The sequence below is a fragment of the Coturnix japonica genome, chromosome 1 (assembly GCF_001577835.2).
Source record: "Coturnix japonica isolate 7356 chromosome 1, Coturnix japonica 2.1, whole genome shotgun sequence".
NCBI lineage: Eukaryota > Metazoa > Chordata > Aves > Galliformes > Phasianidae > Coturnix > Coturnix japonica.
The window spans coordinates 62,237,700-62,259,277 of NC_029516.1; the positions used below are offsets into that span (position 1 = coordinate 62,237,700).

Here is a 21,578-nt window from a genome sequence, read left to right on the forward strand (position 1 = left end):
GACAGGAGACAGAAAATGAGATACTCTTCCTCTGAGTGTCAGGGCCTTACCACACTCCAGCTCCCTGCCCAGGGCAAATGAAAATGCTCATATTCCAGCGGTAAACAAGGAGAGAGAGAGAAAGCAAAGAAAAAGGAAATGTCATTTTAACTATAGCTGAGCAGAAATTTTTATTCCAGCTGGTTGTACTAACAGTAGTAACAACTTCTCAACTCCCCATGTTCCAATCAAAATTGAACGGTGCTTTCTGCAATACACAGGGCAACTTCCTTTCCAGAAGTCATTACGGTTTTATAGAGCGGCACCTTTGCACTCTACCACAAAGCAATCTGTTAACAAACATTAGGAACAGCAGGGATGGAGCAACGGGAGACTCTCAAATCAAGTATTCATTGATTTCATTTAGATGATTATACTGTACAGAGCAACCAAAAGGGTTTCAAGTTAATCTTCCCCTGATGGCTTGCGGTACATGAATAGGGCCCTGGGTGGTCCAGACTCTGGATTCTGTGTCTGGGTCTTCCACAGCCTTGTGTAACTTCCAAGGCATCACCTCTTCTTGCTGGCCTCCATGTGGCATGCACTAAAATTTGTGGATAACAGTGAGCTACCTCACAGGGCAAGAAGAAATAAAACACCTTGACATTATCGTGTAAGAGAAACCATCATGGTTAAGTGATCGCTATCACTATTACGTTTGCAGCCCCCACAGTAATTTTATTGCTATTTCTGATGTGGTTTTACTGTTCTTTTATCCTTGATGAAAGTAAACAGAAGACAAAATGACTTGCAAAAATCTCAACGAGCTTTACTTCCATTTGTCTTCTTTACAGCTTCTTTCAAAGGCAAAGCTTACTTGCAGAAAAAGGAAAAATAGAGAAAGAGAGAGAAAGAAAGTACTATGCATGTGGGGAGAGGTCAGATCTGATGACAAAATATGTTGAAACAAAACAAAATTAACCTGGGGGAGGAGGAGGTGTGCAACACTTCTTAAAGATACAGGTGGACTGTCATGGACAGCAGTGTCAAAATGAGCCAAATTGGCTCAATGCATTTGGCTCAATGCATACATGGGCCACATCTGTTTATTAGTGCGTGCTGATTGTACTGAACATAAGATGTGGACAGAAGTGCATGATTCAGTGTTCCAATAGGATTAGACAACTCTACTTGTAGATAGCCTTCTGCAAATATGGTAAGCAACATTTTGGGAATACAGGAAGGAAGGGCATATGGAGATAATGGATGTGTCACACGTAATTATGGGAAGATAACAAGACAGTTGAATGGAAAAGGAAGAAAAATAGAGCTTTAACTCATAATGAAAAAACAAGACTGCAGCTACATGCAAACTGTATGGAAGGCTGACAACACTGCACACAAAATAAGACCTTGTACCAACATGGTACAAACTCAGTCTAACAAAGACCTAGAACAACGACAAAGCAGCAAGTGTATGGATCCAAACCCATATAGCAAGAGAACTGCTCACCTCTGCAGCAATGCTCCACACACATACAAAATAAATACATAAACTTGAGATAAGAGTGCTCTGAATGACATGGCCTTTGAGGAACTCTCAAAAATCCTTTTTGCTTGCTCTCAAGCACTCAATTTCCAGATTCTCAGTCAGAACAGTGATTTTCTGCAAAATATCCATCTACCGCTAACACATAGCTTCTAAAGAAAGGAAGGCTAGCTATCCACACAAGCAAAAGGAGAAACGGCCTATGATGGATGTCTCTAAGCCCTAGAAATGTCAATATTTCCTTATTTCAGTCATGCCAGACAGCTTCCCTTCCTCTGGCACCAAGTGTGGAGAAGAAAGTAACTTGCAGTTTAATACTCTCAGAATGGGCTCTTTCTTCAGAGTCTAACCAAACTAATCAGCCTTTGACTTCAAGCATGAGACCTGCACCATCTCCAGGTCCCTCCTCATGTTTTCCCACCCTTAAGCTTCAATATCATGCACTTGCAGAACAGTTCCATTGTGTACTTTGTATATTGCAACTTCCTGATCTGGATGCAGCTCATTGGTCCAGTCTGTGGCGTACTGGCCAGCTCTGTTTCATGCTCTTACATCTTGAAAGAGTGGCACTGTACGTGTACAAGCAGTTCTACAAGCTCAGATAAGTCAGCTACCAATCTTCAAGGCAGCTCAGAAAAGAAGCATGAGTCCTCGGTCAGCCTCCACAATTAAAACATTTGAGAGATGTTCATTATGTGGTCCTCATACTTGTTGTGTCTATAGTGAAGTAGTAAGTCCATTCATAGACAATCCTGTTAGTATCCCTCTCTTGGACAGGTATTTCCATAACACAGAGAAAACTATAACCTTGTCATTCAGGGTCAAAACCATATCAGACTAAAGTAGCATGCAAGCAGCTGAAGCTACAAGCACTCTAATTCACAAAAGACATGCATTTCCCAGCCTTTACAGTGGTCTTCATACCTTCTCGGGTATGAAACAGGACAGTTGCCAAGCATGGAGATAGACTACGAATGAGAGATGTCTCCCTTCATATAATTACAGTGGTGAGATTTTCCAGGTTTTCCAATCATGCTGTTGAACATTTGCCCAATCCTCCAATTAGCAGGAAAAAATGTCTTTAAAAATAATTTAGGGCATAGAAATAAAGAGAAGAGAAATTAAAATAGCAAAGTCCTTTTTCCAGCTCTGTATTGTGGCTACTATTCTCAGGAGAACAGTTTCACCTGGTACTCATGAAACAATAGATCAAGGTGGGAGATCAAAAATAGGGAAAAAATCTACCTCAGTCCTCATGAAAAGCTCACAAATGTTGGACTGCCCAACCAACTAGCAGCTAAATGGTGCTCTGCAGGAAAGCTCACAGAAAGAAACGTCCAAGTTCATTTAAGGCTACCACAAACCATTCATAAAACAAATGTTGAAACTCATTGCCCATACATAACATAGCAGGGAATCTGTTTTGTTTCTGGACCCTTCTAATCAGTAACTCCTACTGTTGCTCCAGAAAGAGTGCAAAGTGGACCTCATTTTTATGCTTTATGTGTTAAATAAGCAAAACAAAGAGGAAGGCAACTTAGGTAGCAAATTCAGATCTTGTCTACTCTGGAAAACTCTATGATGACAGAGATATCTAATTAAATTATGACATCAGAAGAGATGAGAATTAAGACTAAGCAACTGTGAGGAGCAGACATATCTTGATATTCTGATTAATGCTCTTTATTTTTGTTAACCCATAATTATGTCAGAGACTATCAAACAGTTTACAGGGGTAAAAATGTATGTCTTTCTCAGAGAAGACAACTCCCTCTGTTTTTAATTAAGGTGTAGGATTTCACCATGCAGATATCTGAGGTTTATTAAAACTACTCTGATAATATTAAGTAAGAACAGACTTCACTTTCATGATATTTCCAAGGCTACCCTCACTTCCCTTCAAAACAAACAAAGCAAGTTCCTCTTTGCTCTGAGAAAAATGCTTTAGCTGTGCTTTATGTATTAGAAAAAGAGCACTTTGGTTCATTTGAAGGTCACCTCTAATGGAAAAGTCCCAGTTCTGTGCCCAAAGTAAGCCTTCACCTGCAGTACATGACTACAATTCAACACTTTGTACAACAGCTTTCTTAATAAGGGGTGTTTGCTGCAATCGGAACAAAGAAAGTAGCTCTATTACATACATTTCTGAGCAGACAACATGTAAGCATTGCAACTGAGGGCAACTGAAAGTGCAGTTCACTTTGAAGAGTGATTTTGTAAAGATGGCACTGTGTGGCTCCACATTCATCGTCTTTCAATGGCTTCTGGATTGAGTTTACTCTTTACAAATTAAATGACTTTTATTTCAGCATAATTCTCCTGTATGTAAACTCAATTGAGAAGCTTTAAGTCAACCTATGCTTTTTTTTTTTTTTTGGCCCACATATCATCACTATAATGAAGACTGTGTATACAAGATGCAAAGCGGGGAGCTTGAAACCTAGATGTAAAGTTAAGTTTTCTACCAGTGTAAATGAGCATTATTTGCCTACCTTCAGTGGAGATATTCCCACACAGACCAGCTGAGGATAAAGCTAAACGAAGACTCCTTAAAATTGGAAGCTAAGTAACTGTCCTGCTGGTGATAAAGAACCAAGGGAGAATTAAAGTCATTCTCTCCAGTCCATGCTGTTTCAGGGAGTAATAAAAAGATAGTATGTTTATTACTAATGCAGGATTGTAAATGGAGCCTGAGAACAGAAAATATCTTAAATAAGACTACGTCATTCTCCCACAGCCAATTTTCAGGGTAAAACCACAGACTAATGTGAAGATTTCACAATGCAGACATTTGACAAAGAAAAGATATTTCTTCTGGTCTAACGTTTGGTCCCCAACACCAATACAGCATATTTCCCAATGACAAAAAAATGTTGTAAACCACAAAGCACAAGGACACAGGATTACAGAAGTTAAAGATAGAAGAAGAAACCCACAAAACATAAATATTAGGACCACCTGTGTTTTAGCGAAACGTTCAGCCACCACAGCCAAACAGGATACATCCCTCATTGATGTTACACATAGTAAAACGCACATATATGTATTATATTCACTTGATCTTACTCTAGAGCTGTAGAAATAAAGCTAATGGCCAGCCTGCAGTAAAAAGCTCTAGCCTGAATCCCAGCAGCTCCTTGCAACCCAAGTCAACAGAACTCCAGTGGGAAACAGAGGTCCCTGTGTAGATCTCTGTCAAAGTCATGGCAGTGCTCTGAGGAAAGCGCTTCCAAGGAGAAGGGAAGAAAAAGAAAATATCGAAGGACAAGTTGCCACGGCTTTAGCCTGAGACCTAACAACGAAGGACAAGTTGCCAAGGTTTTAACCTGAGACATAACAACAGCCTCAGACATTTGTTTAATGTTTCAGTTGCTCATTAGTGTCAAGCCCCTGCAGCAGCCTCCATATTGTCTCTCTATATTGCAGCTGGCTAAAGGTAGAGTTATATACCATCCTAATGAGCCGCAAGGAGGGTGATGTGCGTCATTGGTTTCTGTTTCAATCTTGGCAATCTAAGTGTAAAAGCCCTGCAACAGATTCTGATTCTGCTGACATTTAATTAGCCAGTGTCATTTTGATACCATAGCCTGTCTCATCAGGATGATAACTACAAAACAACATGTGGAGCATAGAAGTTCTATGAGAAGTTTCAGGTCTGGCAGCCAAGGATACGAGTCCCCTGACAGTCACGATTCCTGGGACTGGTCCCCATTAGCCCTTTGTTTTGGCACTGCTATCAGTAAGAGTTTCGTTGTTAAAAGAAAGACACGAAACAACAACAAAACGAAAACAAAAAAGCTGCAGATCTCAGCAAAGGCTTAAAAAATAAAAAATAATAAAAAAGCATCCTTGAGCTCCAAAAATTTCACCTGTCCTGTGAAAGTGAGTATCCTTATTGCACAAACTCAGGCCTGCTTATTCTGAAAGATAGGTTTATTGTGAGGAATAGGTTTGATCACTCGCTGACCTCAAAAGGCAGCCCTATTTAGTTAGGTACATCTAGTATTTTTCATCGGGTGCCATCAGGTGCTTGGGAAAATTATCTCTAAGAATGTTTGAAAACTGCTGCTGCAAAGATCATTCGTATCAGCTACAAAGTTTGGAAATGGTCACTGTGATATAAAATGGGACTGGATCTACACTTTCACTCAAAATAACCAGCAATACTGGTACAGCACATCCATTTATACCAGACAAACTCAGACCTTTTTGCATTTGGGTCTTTTTTCCAAAATCCTTATCACGCTTACTGAAGACACCATTGTTTTAGAGTTCACCAATGAGAAGTTTATATAAATCCATATGAATTAAGCCATAATGTTCATGGAACAGAATTAACTTAAAATGTCTGTCAGCAGAGCCTAATGTTCTAAGACAGAACCTTATGGGGTTAATGGGCCACATTTTTGAGCGAGGTGTCTACCACAGTATTGGCAGAAAGAAGCACTGTTAGTCAGCAGGTCTAAAAATTCACATAACAGTGCAGGCATAAGATCTCAGGTCTTCTGGAGGATCTTTGCTGGAGCTGAAAGCTGCTTCCCAACTTCTTTTCAGAGTGAAGTGCTCTGAGCACTCACAGCTCTAATGAGGAAGGAGAGATCTCTTCTAGATAAATGTTACAGGCTGCAAATGAACATGCAGACACACAGGGGAAAGGGGAAAGACTGTTCATGCAAGACTTTTGTACTTGTATCCTAATCATATATTTTCCAAGGTATAACAATAATGTTATTTAGTCATCTAATGCCCACTGTGGACTACTGGGGTTGTAACTACTTCCAGCCATTCTCTATCCTGAACAGCCTTCCAGCTGTTTCTTTGCTTTTTGCTTATGGAAGATGCTAGTAAATGCACACTATTAAGTAATTTGTTTCTGCTTTCTTCATCATTCATTCTTTTTGAATAGTCAAATGTCACCTAAAATTTATCCCTGACTGCAGCCAGATTTCCTTCATGCAGAATACTGTTTTTCAGCTTGGGACAATCCTGTCAATTCAGAAAGCTTTGGAGTCTCACACCAAAAGACGAGCTACAGGCAGTGATGCTATCTCATATCTGGAGGAACACATTCACAGTGATACTTCTCATGTTCCCTAGATGGGAACCATGGAAAATCTGCTCACATCATTTTAACCAACTTCTTGCAAAGGAATCTTTTGTCCTGACTTGAATCGCATACCAATCAAGACAAATGGATGTGTATGAGAATTTACATTTATCTTATAGCATATACTTTAGCAAATGTATTCTATTCTATGTGCACACATACACTGACACAAAAGAGAAAAGGAGGAACAAGGGTCTAAGGTCATCTGCCTAAATGTTAGAACACAGCCCACTGAAGGAAAGCCAGCAGCTGCTCCATGCTACAACATCAAAAATAACTACTCACAAAAAAAAACAGAAGACATCCAGTATCCCTCAGCCCCTCTCACACTTATATATGTTGTACTGTGAAAACTCTTCCTGCCTTAACAATCCATAATATTAGCAGCACATAAAAGTTTATTTGAAAAATATATTTTACAGTGATTTCTTTCAAAGACTCTTGGAGTATTAATGTGCTCAGTGATTATGCACTTCTCAACTGTCAACTGTACTAGCTATTAAATGCCAATTTTGCTCATTAGTAACATAGCTGGGATCAAGTGAGCATAAGAGGAAACCCAGTGTAACAGTTAAAGCAAGGCACTGGGGATCAAGCAAGCTGTCTTCTCTACCCATGACGGTTAATGACTTGCTGTCTACAGCTGCTTCTGGCTTGGTGTCTTTATCTGTAAGACTGGATAATACTACCTACACTATGAAAGGGGAAAACAAAATTAACTAAAGCTTTTAACTGCTTCAAAATCTGTGAAAGGCAAAGCTAATTCTTCCAGAATTACTATTATTACTGTAATTTCTCTGTTCTGTTGTAGAAAGCGCCTGAACTATGTGGATCCAGGCACAATACTGATGTAGAAAATAAAGTGGAAGACACATGGTGTGATAAACAGAAAACCACAGAAACAAAGGCTTCGTGCTTTTGAGAATTTTACATATCTGGATGGCAACATTTAAAAAAAAAATTGCCTCAAGTTTCTCCTATGTGACTGTGCTACATCCAGGCCTTGATATCAAATGATTTCAGGTGTCAAAAATACCAACTTGTAAAAAAAAATAGCCTGCAGTGCACCCCTACTCCTGAGATGGACATTGATGTCACCATTGTTATCAATAATATCACCTATTAAGAAAAGCCTAGTCAGTAAAGATTCCTCTTGTGCCTATGCCAATATGCAGTATACTACATGAAGTAAACATGGCAGTAAGATTATTCTGATAAAGTCTGCAATATTTGATAAAGAACTATTGATCATGTTATTAATGTTCTTTATACAGACAACTTTGTTTGGTCAAATGACTTATTTTACTCAGTTCATTTAAAATTAGCCCCTGCAAGGAAAGGTGTATGACTTACTACCTCCAGCTGCTACAGTCTGCTTAGTAGTACATGTAGCAAAAACCTTACAATCCACAGCCAAATCCTGCTTCTTTTACATTTATTTTAAGAATTTATTGATGAAAGAGAACTTCTAACTACCCCAGTCAACCAGAATATAGGCTCCATCGAGGTGATGTTTTTTTATTCTGTATAATCACGTTGATATCAAGCAGTGTTTACTACTTCTAAACTTACTGGTAGGAGGAAACGGATTTTCACTAAGTTCCTAAGTGCCATTAGGAAATTATCATATTTATCAAAGTAGTTTTGGTACTCCCTTGGGATTTAAATAAAACTTTAGCTTAATTTCATAGATATCCCACCTACTCACCCAGAGGTTACAAAGGGACTAAGGTGCAATTTCAAGACCTATGCTCCTTCTTCAGCAAGACACTAACGTATGTGCTTAAGTAACATTTTGCTTGTCTGAGAGCCTCAGAACATGCATCATGAAAGGGATGCCACACTAGGTCACTACCTCCATACTCCTGCAAAAGCTTTGGGAACAAGATGGAAGGAGTCACAAGGCATTGAAAATTTTGTTTTAGTACTACAGTTTGCTTCCTTACCTCCTTCCCACTCACATCCTTTCAGATCGAGGATGTGTCTACACAGTTCTACAGTAGATGACAGTGCATTCTTTGCAAGCTGACTAGAAGCTATATAAATATATATCATATTCACTGAGTCTCATGAATAAACTTGTTCTGAAAGGCACAGTGTATTTGCTAGGGCTTTGTGAGTTTGCAACTAGCTGAAAAGCACAGAGTAGCACTACAAAGTATTTGCAGTTAACAGAAGTACATAAATACATGCATGCAAACTACTGAAACCTGTGGTTATAACCAGTGCATTTTCTTATTTTAGAGTAAATGCAGAGGGGTCACAAGCTTCATAGAAATACTGTTAACTTTAATGGAGCACTTTTAGTTTACAAACTACTGAAATACTTTTCTATAACTAAAAGCTAGGAAGCTCAGGCAGTCACCAGAAAAGTGAGAGAATTTTTTGTCCTTTTATGATTTCATTTTTTTTTTTTTTGTAGCCATATAAAAACTTAATTCTCCTATTCATCTCTCAGTTGCAGAGGCATTAGTGTAAGTATTGAACCATTGTGCACTACCATGTCAAAAAGCTTTTGTAAACTCTACAGAGACATCACATAAAGATGAAGTCTCTTTGAGAATGGCCTTACTAGCTTTGCAAAACAAAGTATAACCTGCTTTAACAGGATCTTTTAAAAAGGACAGTAATAAAAACACCACACCAATCTTTTTTACTGAAGCTTGAAAAGAACCGATGGAACTATCTGTAGCACACCACTGGTATTCACCCGAGACACTATTGTAAGAAATTAGCACTGTCAAGTTCAAGGCTTTGCTCTGAACATGACATTGGAACAAGACACAGAGAAAAAGAATCTTCTCCGTGGATTTTCAAGATAATTGTGACCTGTCTTCATCCAGGAATAATAGGCTTATTTTTAAAGGATGTAACCTCAAGCACCAGTTTGTGTCTCATCCACAACCAGCTGCAGAAGAGGTACATCTGGAATGAGTTCCTATCCCAAAGCCAGGCTGTGGAGTATGAGTGCAAATCAGGGTAGCTCCTCACGGCTAATTCAGCTCTGTTTTCTCTCAGTAGTGCTCCATTCTCCTCTCTGCTCATAATACGTTGGACAGAAAAAGTAGAAAGTAGCAGTGTCCTGCTCTGAAGCCAATTCAGGGGATGCAGCACAACTACTGCACATGGCAGGCTGGATGAGGATGAATATGTAAAGGGAAGAAACGAAGACACAGAAACACAAGGAAGTCAAGTGGTAACTGCCATGACATGGCATATTTAACAGCCAATATCTTACCACCATGTCCCAGGCTCTCTGTATGTTTTTTTGTGTGTGTGTGCGTGCACACACACGTGCGTGCCTGCATGTGCATTTGAGGTAGGAGCTGGGTGATTTAATAACAGAAATCTCAGCTTTGCTTGCAACATATTTAAAAGTTTCTATGCACTGCAGGTGAAGCATTTACAAGAATGCCTTTTGCTTCTGGTAAAATCAGCCACAGGAAGGGCAAGGAAGGATGTAAGGGTGGCAAAATGCAGAACCCATCAGAGTCCTGAAAAGTGCAACGACAAAAACTGAAAGTCTGGGCTCCCCAAAATAAACTGTCTCTGTTTGAAGGCTCTAACAGCAAAAAGAGGAACTCTTGGTCTTGATTCTGCTATTACAGAGGCACCAACTAAAGCAAGTAGTCACATGCAAGTGTCAGGAGAGTGATGGACGAGACACGTTGGCTGTAGGAAAAGAACAACATCAGGTGGACTTTGAAACTGTAAGGAGTACAGCAATGTAACACCATGTAAATTAGGTTGGCTAAGCCAAGTGGAAGGCCCAGCCGCCAATAAAGCACCTTAGACACAGCAAAGTAGAAACGGGTATTTAGAGTGGAGCCAGAAAAGGAACCCTGCAACAATGGCTTGACTGAGGAAGGACAAGTTCATATCCTGCCCATCCCAGAGTGAGTGAAAGGGCACAAAGTGAAAGAGTTTGGGGTCAAGAACCAGCAGTCCTGTGCCAAGAATCATAGCTTTTCATCAGCAGAGGAGAAGGAAAGGTCCCAAACTGTCTGCCCTTTCATTGCTCTGTTTTGATAGTGGGCTTGACATGGCTGCAAAGCTACTGTAAACAGACACGTGCATAGTTTCAGAAATGCGAGAAGATTACAGCAGTCACTTCTGTGACAAGATTGTTGTTTTTACGGTGTACAGAGCCAGTCGTGTCATTTCATTCTATACAGTTGGATGGAGAACAATAAATTGCTGCCATGAGCCTTATATGGCCAAAATATCCAAAACAGGTGATGCATTTGGAACAGCCATAGAGGGATTTTGTGAGCCTCCCCAGCACATGAGTAGGGGCAGAATTTATTCTACACATCAGCTAACTCATGTACTCTTCAGAGTGATCCCTCTGCTATAATGATCCCAGCAGTTACTACAGACATAGTTTTAGACCTATCTTCTACTCCAAAAAGGTTACTTCCCATTGTCATGAACACTGTTAGGTCATTTAACATGGGCTGACATAAAATGCCAACATTTTGATTTGTCAGATTTGTAAATCTTCATTACAAGTTTTGATACTAGGAGTAAATAGTAACACAAGGTAAGAAGCTAAATTTCCTTTCAAAAACTGTCCAGTCTTTGACAAGTATCTTGTGCACAGTCCTACATAAGCACAAGAGTACAATGTGGTCATCCATAACAACATAATCACAAGACTTACTTAAATATACTGCAAGCATATGAGCACAATTCAGTACCTGCTTTTCCATTCCTTGCTTGAAAAAAACATTGCATAATACCAGTGTAACTAAAGATTTTTCTTCTTTTGTTGAGCATTTAAATCTTTACACTTAACAACTATAATGAATAAAGAAGAGATAGATATCCCTTAAGAGATAGATAAGAATCTGTCTCTTAGTAAAATCATTTTTAAATTCTGAAACAAAAAATGCTACCATTTATGATACAATAAAATTCCCGTGGTTTTCATATTTTTTCAATATTCTTAACACAATTGGAAATTAAAGTAAATTTGATAGCAAAGGAGAAAAGAGTAAAAAGGCTTGACTACTCTTACTAGCTGAGTAAAGAACACATCTAAAATAATCTGAATATTTTCAATTCAAGTTCACCTGATATCCTAACTGAAGCTACTAATTAAAATGTAGAAATAATAACTTGATTTATATAAATGCGATGTTAATGTTAAAGAAAGACAAAACTAAGTGTACATTAATTACTTTGCTCTACATTGTTATTTCACATAAACAGTGCACACAAAATTACTCAGAGTGCCTCCACTGATGCTGCTTACTTGTCCTGCTATCAGCAGCACTCCAATTAAGGTCGTGTTGTACACAAATGTAAGACAGAAATCGTAAGAAGGGATATTGGATCAGACAGGTTTTGACTGGAGTTTAAGCATGCAATGCTTTTATGGAAGCAATTGTACAGGAGATACGGAATACCTGATGCGCCAAAATGTAAATATTATGGCCAACATCTTTTGGGGAGATGCCATCATCTCCATTTTCCTCCTCATGGTCACATTCTAGGCCTTGGTTATATGCATTCTTCATCACATCCACCTGCAACACAAACCAAATCGAGATGAAATAACTGACATTCTCAGGGAAAAAAGCACACGATGTTCGAATATATTCACTTTGTTCAGCCCAAGCTTGGATGGGTGCCCTGTAGTTCTAAGAGAACAGCAAGCAGTCTGAGGTACACTTTTTGAATAAAGAAGAGCTTGAAGTATTTATGAAGCTCCAAAGTGCTATACTTCTTGTCAGCAAAACTTTAACCATGAGAAAGGAACAAGAACGCTGTCTTTGTGAGCAGGTATTCTCACAAACGCTCCTAAAGACAGATCAACAGATATCACAGGCAGTTTCTTTAGGCACTTACAGCGCAGACACAATCCTTGTCTGGCTACAGCAGGCTGCACTATAACTCAGAGCTCTCCATATAGCGTAACAGAAAAGAAATACTTAAACCATAAAGAAAAGCGAGGCAGAGATCTGGGCAGTGTACTGGTGTAATTCCAAAATACACAGAAGTTTCTTGCAGGACAAAAAGACAAAAGTCCTCAGTTGCCCATACAGGGCCTGATTTTGCAGTTGTACATTAGGGATGACCTCAGTGTGCTGACACGCCACTGCAGCATTGACAACCAGAAGCCAGCAGATCCCTGGGCTCTGTCTTAGTGCAGGGACCTACATATTTCCTTACAAAACAGGTTTTCCAGTCACTCTTTGACTAGAAACAATTTCTCCAAACTTCTAATTGATTCAAAATTCCTGGATACCCAAACAAGTACCGTGCTTGTTCCATAACACAGCAACAACTGTTGGTAACTTGTTTGTTTGTTTGTTCGTGAGACGTGTAAATACACAGACAGACACAGACACACACATGCATTTCTGTTAGCACTGTTTCACAAACTGCTCAAGCTTAATTTCCCTGCCCCTGACAAAGTGTAGTTGAAGACAGTCTACCAGGGTAGGATAATTTAGTTAGGAAACAATTACAGAAAAGTGCTTGGAATGGAGAAAAATAATGAAGTCGTAAAGGCTGAAATCATGCGTGCTTGATCCTTTCAAAGCACTTTCCTGTGAATTAGTACTATCTTGATACATTGTGTCACTGCGTGCTGCCAACACTCTTCAGTTTAAGATGCAGACCATTCTAAAATGTTTTAATGACGGACTTCTTTTCAGCCAGAAGATTTATGAATATTCACAAGTTTTCTCACCAGTTCCTTTGGTCTCATGTTGAAAAGGATTCTTTCCGCGTTCTCACTGTCTTGCCTGCTTTCCATAATAGCCAGTAAAAGCTTGGAGGCATTGTTCTAGGGACACAAAACCAAGTTAATGCAAATTTAGAATCTATTTCATGGAATAGCCATCCTTGCATTTGTTTTAATTGAAATTACTAGGACCACTTATTTTAGAGGATACGATTCTGAACTACTTGCATTTTTTATTTTACTGGCATATTTAATACGGCTGTCCTCCCATTTTAATGTCAGCATACTGTAAGGCTAACAAACCCTGCATGCTATGTGGGAAGAAGCATTTAAAATATTGAAAAATCCCAACTCAAATATAGAACTTTGTTGTAAAGAACTAGAAATGAAATCCCATTTCCCTCTCTTTTTTGCTCACCCAGCAATTTTTACCATGGCATTCTGTTAAAGCAAAGCTCAGCAGAAGTAATTACAAAATGCATTACACAAAAGGCTTCATCATTCAGGCAGTTTTCCTTCCCCTCTGTTTTTTATAAATGCTAATTGATTATTATTAAAAGACTCTAAAACAAACTGTTTTCACACATGCCTGAGACTTTGTTTCACTATCACATATTCCAGGGGGAATGTATAAAGATACCCTTTGCACTGTCAACAATCCACTCCTGTCTGAGATCTCTCCCACCAATTAAACACTACAAACTTCAGCAGACATAACTCTGTAGCATCCTAGACTTTGAAGACCTGACTCACTTCCAGTTATATCAATTATGAATAGGAAAGAAAGAAAGAATAGAGACGTTTAAGCACCTTAACCTTAACAGGCCTCAGTGCACAACTGTTCAGTTCCTAGCTCTGCCAGAAGCTTCCTGTGTGATTCTGGGTAAGTTTGTTTCACTTCTCTGTAACTCAACATCTTGGTGGAGGTGGCAGTACAACAGCTATAAATCTGATAGAACTCATAAATTGAGGAGACACCATGCCCACACTCACCTGTTCACTGGGGCTTCCAAACTACCTCAGCTTTAAGCAGGATTTGTATACCCAAGTTTTGTTAGCAGAGCTGAAAATGTAGAACATCAGATGCCAAGAAAGGAAAATAATGTAGGGCAACCCAGCCAAATTTGTACAATTCTTAAGTATTTTTGAAACAATTATTCGAGTACTGTACTGCAGAAACTTGCCAGTTTCACAGCTAAAAGCCCACAGGTTTTCTTCTCATTTGGCACAGAATCACAAAATCATATAGGTTGTACAATGAAGTCATGCATTCAAGGCTCTTCTCTGCATTGATCTTTCAGCAGTCCCAGTCTCTGCTCAAGGCTTGGTCAAGCTGTGGTCCAAAGATCATAGAATCATAGAATCATAGAATGGCCTGGGTTGAAAAGGACCACAATAATCACTAATTTCAACCCCCTTGCTATGTGCAGGGTTTCCAACCACCAGACCAGGCTGCCCAGAGCCACATCCAGCCTGGCCTTGAATGCCTCCAGGGATGGGGCATCCACAGCCTCCCTGGGCAACCTGTTCCAGTGCATCACCACCCTCTGAGTGAAAAACTTCCTCCTAATATCTAACCTAAACTTCCCCTGTCTCAGTTTAAAACCATTCCCCCTTGTCCCATCACTGTCCACCCTTGTAAACAGACATTCCCCCCTCCTGTTGATACGCTCCCTTCAAGTACAGGAAGGCCACAATGAAGCCCACAAGCTTCTCAGGCACCAGTTCTCAGCTTCATTGATCTGCACAGAAAAATAAATTTTCATTGTATCTAACCAGAATTTCCCATACTCCAGCTTTTATTTACTGTTCCTTATCTTTCCACTATGCAACTCCAAGAGAATGCTGGCTCCATCTTCTCCTGTGGTCATTGCAGACAGCAAAAGAGCTCCTTGAAGCTAACTCTTGTGCAAGCTGAACCTCACACCATGCATCATTTTAATAGCTCTCCACTGGAGTCATTCCAGTACATCAATGCCTTTCCTGCTCCAGAGAGCTCCAAAATGGGCAAGATACTCCAGATGCAGACTAGCAAGTGTCAAACAGATGGGAAAGATCGCTTCGCTAAACCTACTATCTACACTCTTCCTAATACAGTTCAAGACATGGTTGTGCTTCTCTGCACAGTACTGCTTACTGATGTTCAACTTCCCTACCAGGACAGCCACGTCCTTCTACAAAGCTACTTCTCAATTAGTCAGTACCCAGCCTGTACTACTGCACTGGTTAATCCACCCCAGATGCAGGACTTTCCTTTTTTCAAGTTCTTGAGTTCTTGTCAGAGTATTTCTCCAGACTGCCAAGGTATCTCTGAACAATATGCTCCAGCACAGGGAACAACAAACACATTCACGCAATTTGCAGTCTATGCTTGCTCTTAGGTATTTGCCTAGGCTTGTGCAACATAGAGGGAAGGACTGCCTACTTTGAAAGGGACTGAAAGAGGAACTTGGTCAAAAGGGAGACTGAAAAGGGACTTAAGCTTATGGTAGGAAAACACAAAATGAAAGCAGCAAGGGTGAGGACGAAGTTAGGACTAGCAAGGAAAAGACCCAAAGCCAGAGAGCCAAACAGAATTAGGAACTATTTCCTAAGTCCTATGTTACAGCTCCAAGCCCTAGGTGGGCCTCCAAAATAGGGTGGGTTTCCCTTACTTTACTGGAGCAACACCCAGAAGAGAGGCAGGATGTACATAGGCAATTCAAATGGTGCTTTTATGTGCAATTGAGATATGTATGGAGTACCTCATAGGATATGGAAATGGAAACATTCGCTATTGAAATTCAGAAAACACGTGGAAAAGAAATAAAGATTTGAAAATGCACACAGAGAACTCAAAACAATTATATTAAGACATGGATTGAGAACTGGAGGACTGTAGGATTAAAAGTCAGAAGGAGAAGGAAGGGAAAGGTGGAAAGAAGGAAGATTCATACATGACTGGAGAACTAGGACCTTTTGGGAGAGGAGACTGGAAGCTGAGTGAGAAGTCAGAAAAGAGGAGAGCGGATTTGCCAATACAATGATGAGATGAGGACCAAGAACAATGGATGAGAAGATCAGATTGGGATCACTGAAGGTGAACAAGATTCCGTATGTATTTTTCTACAGTCATTCTTTTCTTTCTGAAAAAATAATTTAAAATATTAGGACCACTCACTCTAGCCAACTTACATCGCAAAAGCTGACTGTGCACAGTGAATGAAATCAGATGCTGGGACCAGAGTGCTGTTGTGAAGAACTGCATGGTTCTACTTCTGCTGAAGAGTTCCCTTACAATGGCAAGCAAACCAGGTGTGGTAGCATTGGTAGGATCTCAAAATGAGTAGAGAAGGGGATAAGACAGACTGCCAGGTAGCTCGAGAAAGTAGAAGTGGAAACAGTGGAGGAAAACCCCAGTCTACTCACTCAGGTCTGATAAGGGCTTTGGAGCCTAGGAGTAGAGAAGCCTACTGTAGCTTGTAGTAGTAAAGAAAGATAGAGGGTGGATAGGACTAACAGCCAGCTTCTTGCTACTGACTCAGAAAAAGTGGTGTGCCTAGAAGTTCAGCAAGCAGGCACACTCTTTCATTTTTTGGCCCAAAGAAGGAAATTTCTGACTCATATGTCACTTTCTCCTTCTCCTTCCCTATCCGATCCCTTACACCTGAGTTTGGATGCTAATCTAACTCCTTGCTCCTCATATTCTGTATGCTTTGAGATTCTGACATCATGATTTCAATTCCCAGAAATCAATAATGAAAAGAGGCCAAATACTTTGAAAATACAGTTTAAAGTTCTTTGTAACACATTAGTTTTGTGAAAAATCAGTCGCTAGGTGTTATAAAATGAATATCTCAAATGCTTTTGGCCTTCATTTCTCTTTTCCTGGGTTCTCATCTCACACAATACTATGTAAAAAACAACAAAAAAGCAACCACCCATATTACTCTCTCCACCCTTTTCTAGTGAATTACATGTGTTACTAGAAGGACAACATCTCTTCATCCTTCCACTACATACAGTGACAGACATTGAGGTCATACTCTGTGCCAGGACTTAATACTAGTCACTAAGGAAGGCTGGGGTGCCATATTGAAAATAATAAAGGACAGAACAGAACATTGTCCATCTGTTCACTCAGTGGACATTGTCTATCCTGCTCACCAAATGATTCAGGAATCCAATGGAAAATATAATACATGAAGATGTAATTAAATACCACATCACAAAGTATGTGCAAAACAAGCCAAATTAATACGGTATGGGAAAATATAATTCTTCATGGGCTTTGCTTTGGTAATGGGGTGCGCGCTCAGCATACAATGTTCTCTGAAAACACTGTCTGAGTTTATTTGTATATGCAAGTTTGTGAGCCTTTATACTTAAACTTTTGTATTTTCACTGTAAAACTTACATATTTGCAACTTCAGAGTTGCCTATAAGCACAGACAGACTGTCAATGTTAAACATTAATAATCTAATTCTTAATATCACATTCGGCTCAGTACTGTGTCCAGTTCTGTCCAGAATAATATGGATATACTGTCCAGCATATGGACGCACCAATAAGTGAATGGAGCATTTTTCATTAGAAGTAGCTGAAAGAGCTGGGACTGCTTGGCCTAGAGAAGAGAAGGCTCATCAGAGTCCTATCAGTGTGTTTAAATACTTGATGAGAGAGACAGGAGGTAATGGGTACAAATTAAAATACACATGAAGTTCTATCTAATGAAAGAAAATACTTTTTTCCTCTGAGGTCAGGCAAGTACCGGAAGTTTGCCCATACAGTTTGTGACATCTCCAAATGGCCACCTGCTCTAGCTGACCTTTCTTGGTGCTGGATTGTGTGACTTCCATATGTACCTTCTAATCTAAATGGCCCTGATTCTGTCAAATTAATATCACTTCCACAGTTTGACCCATTGGTACCGTTCATTACAACTTTTGCTATTTAAGTAACAGTGTGACATACTGTGTCCTGTGAATATGGCCAAATTGGTCCTTGCAGTAATGCCAGTAAAGTCCATTAGTGGCAACTGCATAGCAAAGATGTTTAACAAACATTTTCTAGCTTCACAACAACAGCAAATTAAAATGGCACTAGTCTTTACAAGGATTGAAATTTGGACTTGAAAGAACTGTCTGTGAGTTCCAAGTTAAATGTCTGCTTAAGTGTTTTTCTTGAGGGGGGCCTGAATTATACTGCCATTCAATCATGTAATTACAATGATTAAAATCATCTGTAAAACACTGTTGATTCAATGTTTCGTTTTACATGATATACGGCTGTATTAATTATTTTATTAGATGTTCATAATATTGCCAGTATGATGCAATGCAGCTACCACAAAGTATTTGCTGGTTTGGGGGGAGGAAATGAACCATCTGCAATGGAAATTCTTCATCCAGAAGGCAAGAAACAACATTAAATCATGGCTCCTCCTAGACATATTCTACCCTACTTGTCAGAGAGTAGAGCTGCAAAGCTCCTCTTAGCATGCAATGGCACACAGACCAGACAAACTTATCTAACTCTCCAGAGAATACAAAACAAAATACAGGCCTCCCCACTCTACACTTCACCTTTCTCTTCAGAGGATTCTGCAAAGGGTAATAAAACACACTTTAACTGCATTGCCAGATTTATTTGACATTTTAATTGCAGGTCATCTGTTATATTACTCTTTTTCACAACATATCCTTGTCAAATATTTTTTAAAGTTCACAGAATCACAGAATTCTGTATATACAGAGAATGAACGTTCCTTCCCCTTAACAGGATAGCTATTTATTAGAGACTTTATGTCCACTTGTAAACTCTTCATGCTAGCTATATTGTATCTGTTTGATAGGATTCTTTAAAAAAAGCTGTGGGTATACTCCCAAACATGACAGTGGGTCAAAAGGCCCGTGGTGGAGGATCTTATGCAGATTAAGCTGAGCTGAATTCATGCGCGCCCTTTGTCTTCCAGGGCTGCCGAGTATATTGCACATGGCAGGACTAAGTAAATGTCAGGCTGCCTGGAGCTCTTGCATAGGTATGTCTTGTACCATTACTCAAATTTAAATAAACAAATTTACATTTACTGTACCTTTAGCTGAAGCACCAAGTCCATGCAGTATTTGCCGAGAGGGTTTATGTCATTCAAGATGAGCGCAATTATAATATCAATCCCATTTGATTCGTGGGTAGCTATGCAGGTCTAGAAAATAAGAGAAGAGAGTCAGAAGAGAGGGAAGGGAGGAAAACAAAAAGACTGAGATTTGGGAGAGGGGTGGGGGAGAAGAGAGAGAATAAGCAGCAAATTTCCAAAGAAAGGGTCCAGAACTTGGACAACCTTACAATAGCCAAAGCATAAAAAAGTGCTACAAATGGTGTTGGGGAAATATGTAGTACAGAGCTAATCCCAATATTGTCAATAGTGAAGTATACAAGTGAGGAAAAAGCAGTGCAAGCTAAAATTTGCTTGCAGTGAAACTAGTAGGATTAGGCACAGTGTGGTGCATGCTACAGGCAACAGTGCTCAGGAGCACGGCCAGATTCGGCTGAACACACAGACACAGAAGCTTAAAAGTCATACTGGAATGTATGCAAAATCAATGACAGTTGTATAAGTCTATGGCATTTGTTTGTTTGTTTGTTTTTTTCAAATAGATTTATTGGACAATATGAAAAGTTTTCAAGAAAGACAGAGGGGTAAAACAAACAAGCACAAAACAAATAGATGAAAATGACAGTGTGGTGCATTTGACTCCAAAACTCACTGCATCAGATTTGCAGATGGTTTCAGTAAGTATAACTCTAAACCCGAGCGACTTTCCAGCAGGTAAGCCAAGTAATTAAGCCTTAATAATCATTCCCTTCCATTACCAGTAAAGTTAGGGAACAAGTTAACCTGAAAACATAGATTTTTCTTTAATTTCCATTGAAATTATTATTTTTTACACGTTTTTCCATTCATTAATGGATCGAACATGACTGTTTAAAAAATCTGCCTACTAAAGGATTTTTGTTTGCTTGTTTTTAAAGTTTTAAGTAATGTCAATTGATAACCAACAACAGTAATAGAAGCACTTAGCACTTCATTTATGTATGTTAATGAAGGAACATTAATACTGTATGCATTTCTTCAGCTGTCCTTAGTATCAAGAATAGATTGTGTCTTTGTAATTTTGCCCACTGATATTTTCCCATCATTAATCCATATTGAAAATTCTGAAATTTCATCCACAGTGACAACCTTACTACAGTTCTCTTTAGATCAAATACAGCAGCACGTAAATACACTCCGCATTTCTATTTTGCCTCAGAATAGCACTGAAGAGACAGCCACTAACAGCCACAACTCAAAAGGCTGCTTCAGTGAAGGCTCAGAGCCATGTATTTGATTAGAAGCATGGTCTTTACCCTCACTTATTTTCCTATTGATATCCTCATTAAAGATGTCTACAGGTAGTGCAGCAGAACGGTAAGTTAAATTTTGTGGCAGTTAGGTTAAATTGGGAAAGTAAAAATGAGCATCCTAAATAAAAACATAAAAAGGTAAACTACATGAAAATGGGGGAAAAAAAAACAACGAACAACACTATTATAGAGGTAATGTAATTCCACAGTTGTGACTTGAAATCCAAAGTCTCATGAAGTGAGGTTCAAACTACAGACCCAATTATATGACATTAAACTCTCTCCAAGAGGACTGGAAGCCCCGTATGTAAAGTGACAGGCTAAAGGAAGAGTCTGTTTTCTGTTCTGGCTTGAAAGGATTTCCCAGGCCTTATGCAGGTGTGGCATGTGTTCAGCTTAATTACAGTAATCGCACACGGTCTTACATTATTAACAACACTAAAGAGTTTATGATAAGCACAAAGATACCATACATTCAGGTAGATTGTTCTGCATCTATTCAAGCCCTACCTGGTTTTCGTGGCAGGGCCCTTGGCAATACTCAGTCAAGCTTTCCAGCGTCTGGTTCACCAGGGCTACATTTCTCTCATTGATGTAAAGCCCCAGTAAGCCCAGTCCACCTGTTGTGCTTCCACAGATACAGTCCAAAAACTGAAGTGTCTCACAAACAAGGTTGTAATTCGTTTTATTGTTCTGATGCCTTAAAAAATTCTGGTGGATGGAGAAAAGGAACAAAAAACATAGGGAGAATGAGAGAGTTAGAATCATGTTGAACACAATCTTTTTCATAAAACTACTGACAGGTTCAATTTACGACCACTTGATTGCCCTACCTCAGTTACTGGAGTACACCGCACTGTAG

General features: G+C 39.4%; 1 protein-coding gene across 1 annotated transcript in view; it reads right to left on the reverse strand.

Moving 5' to 3' along the window:
- ITPR2 (inositol 1,4,5-trisphosphate receptor type 2) overlaps window positions 1-21,578 on the reverse strand; it is a 253,736-nt gene that overhangs the window by 53,564 nt on the left and 178,594 nt on the right. The window contains exons 42-45 of the mRNA XM_032446237.1: window positions 21,227-21,427; window positions 19,404-19,514; window positions 13,336-13,431; window positions 12,047-12,166 (exon numbers count right to left, since the gene is read on the reverse strand). Of these exons, the coding sequence (XP_032302128.1) occupies window positions 12,047-12,166; window positions 13,336-13,431; window positions 19,404-19,514; window positions 21,227-21,427 (528 nt within the window). The remainder of the gene's footprint in view (window positions 1-12,046; window positions 12,167-13,335; window positions 13,432-19,403; window positions 19,515-21,226; window positions 21,428-21,578) is intronic.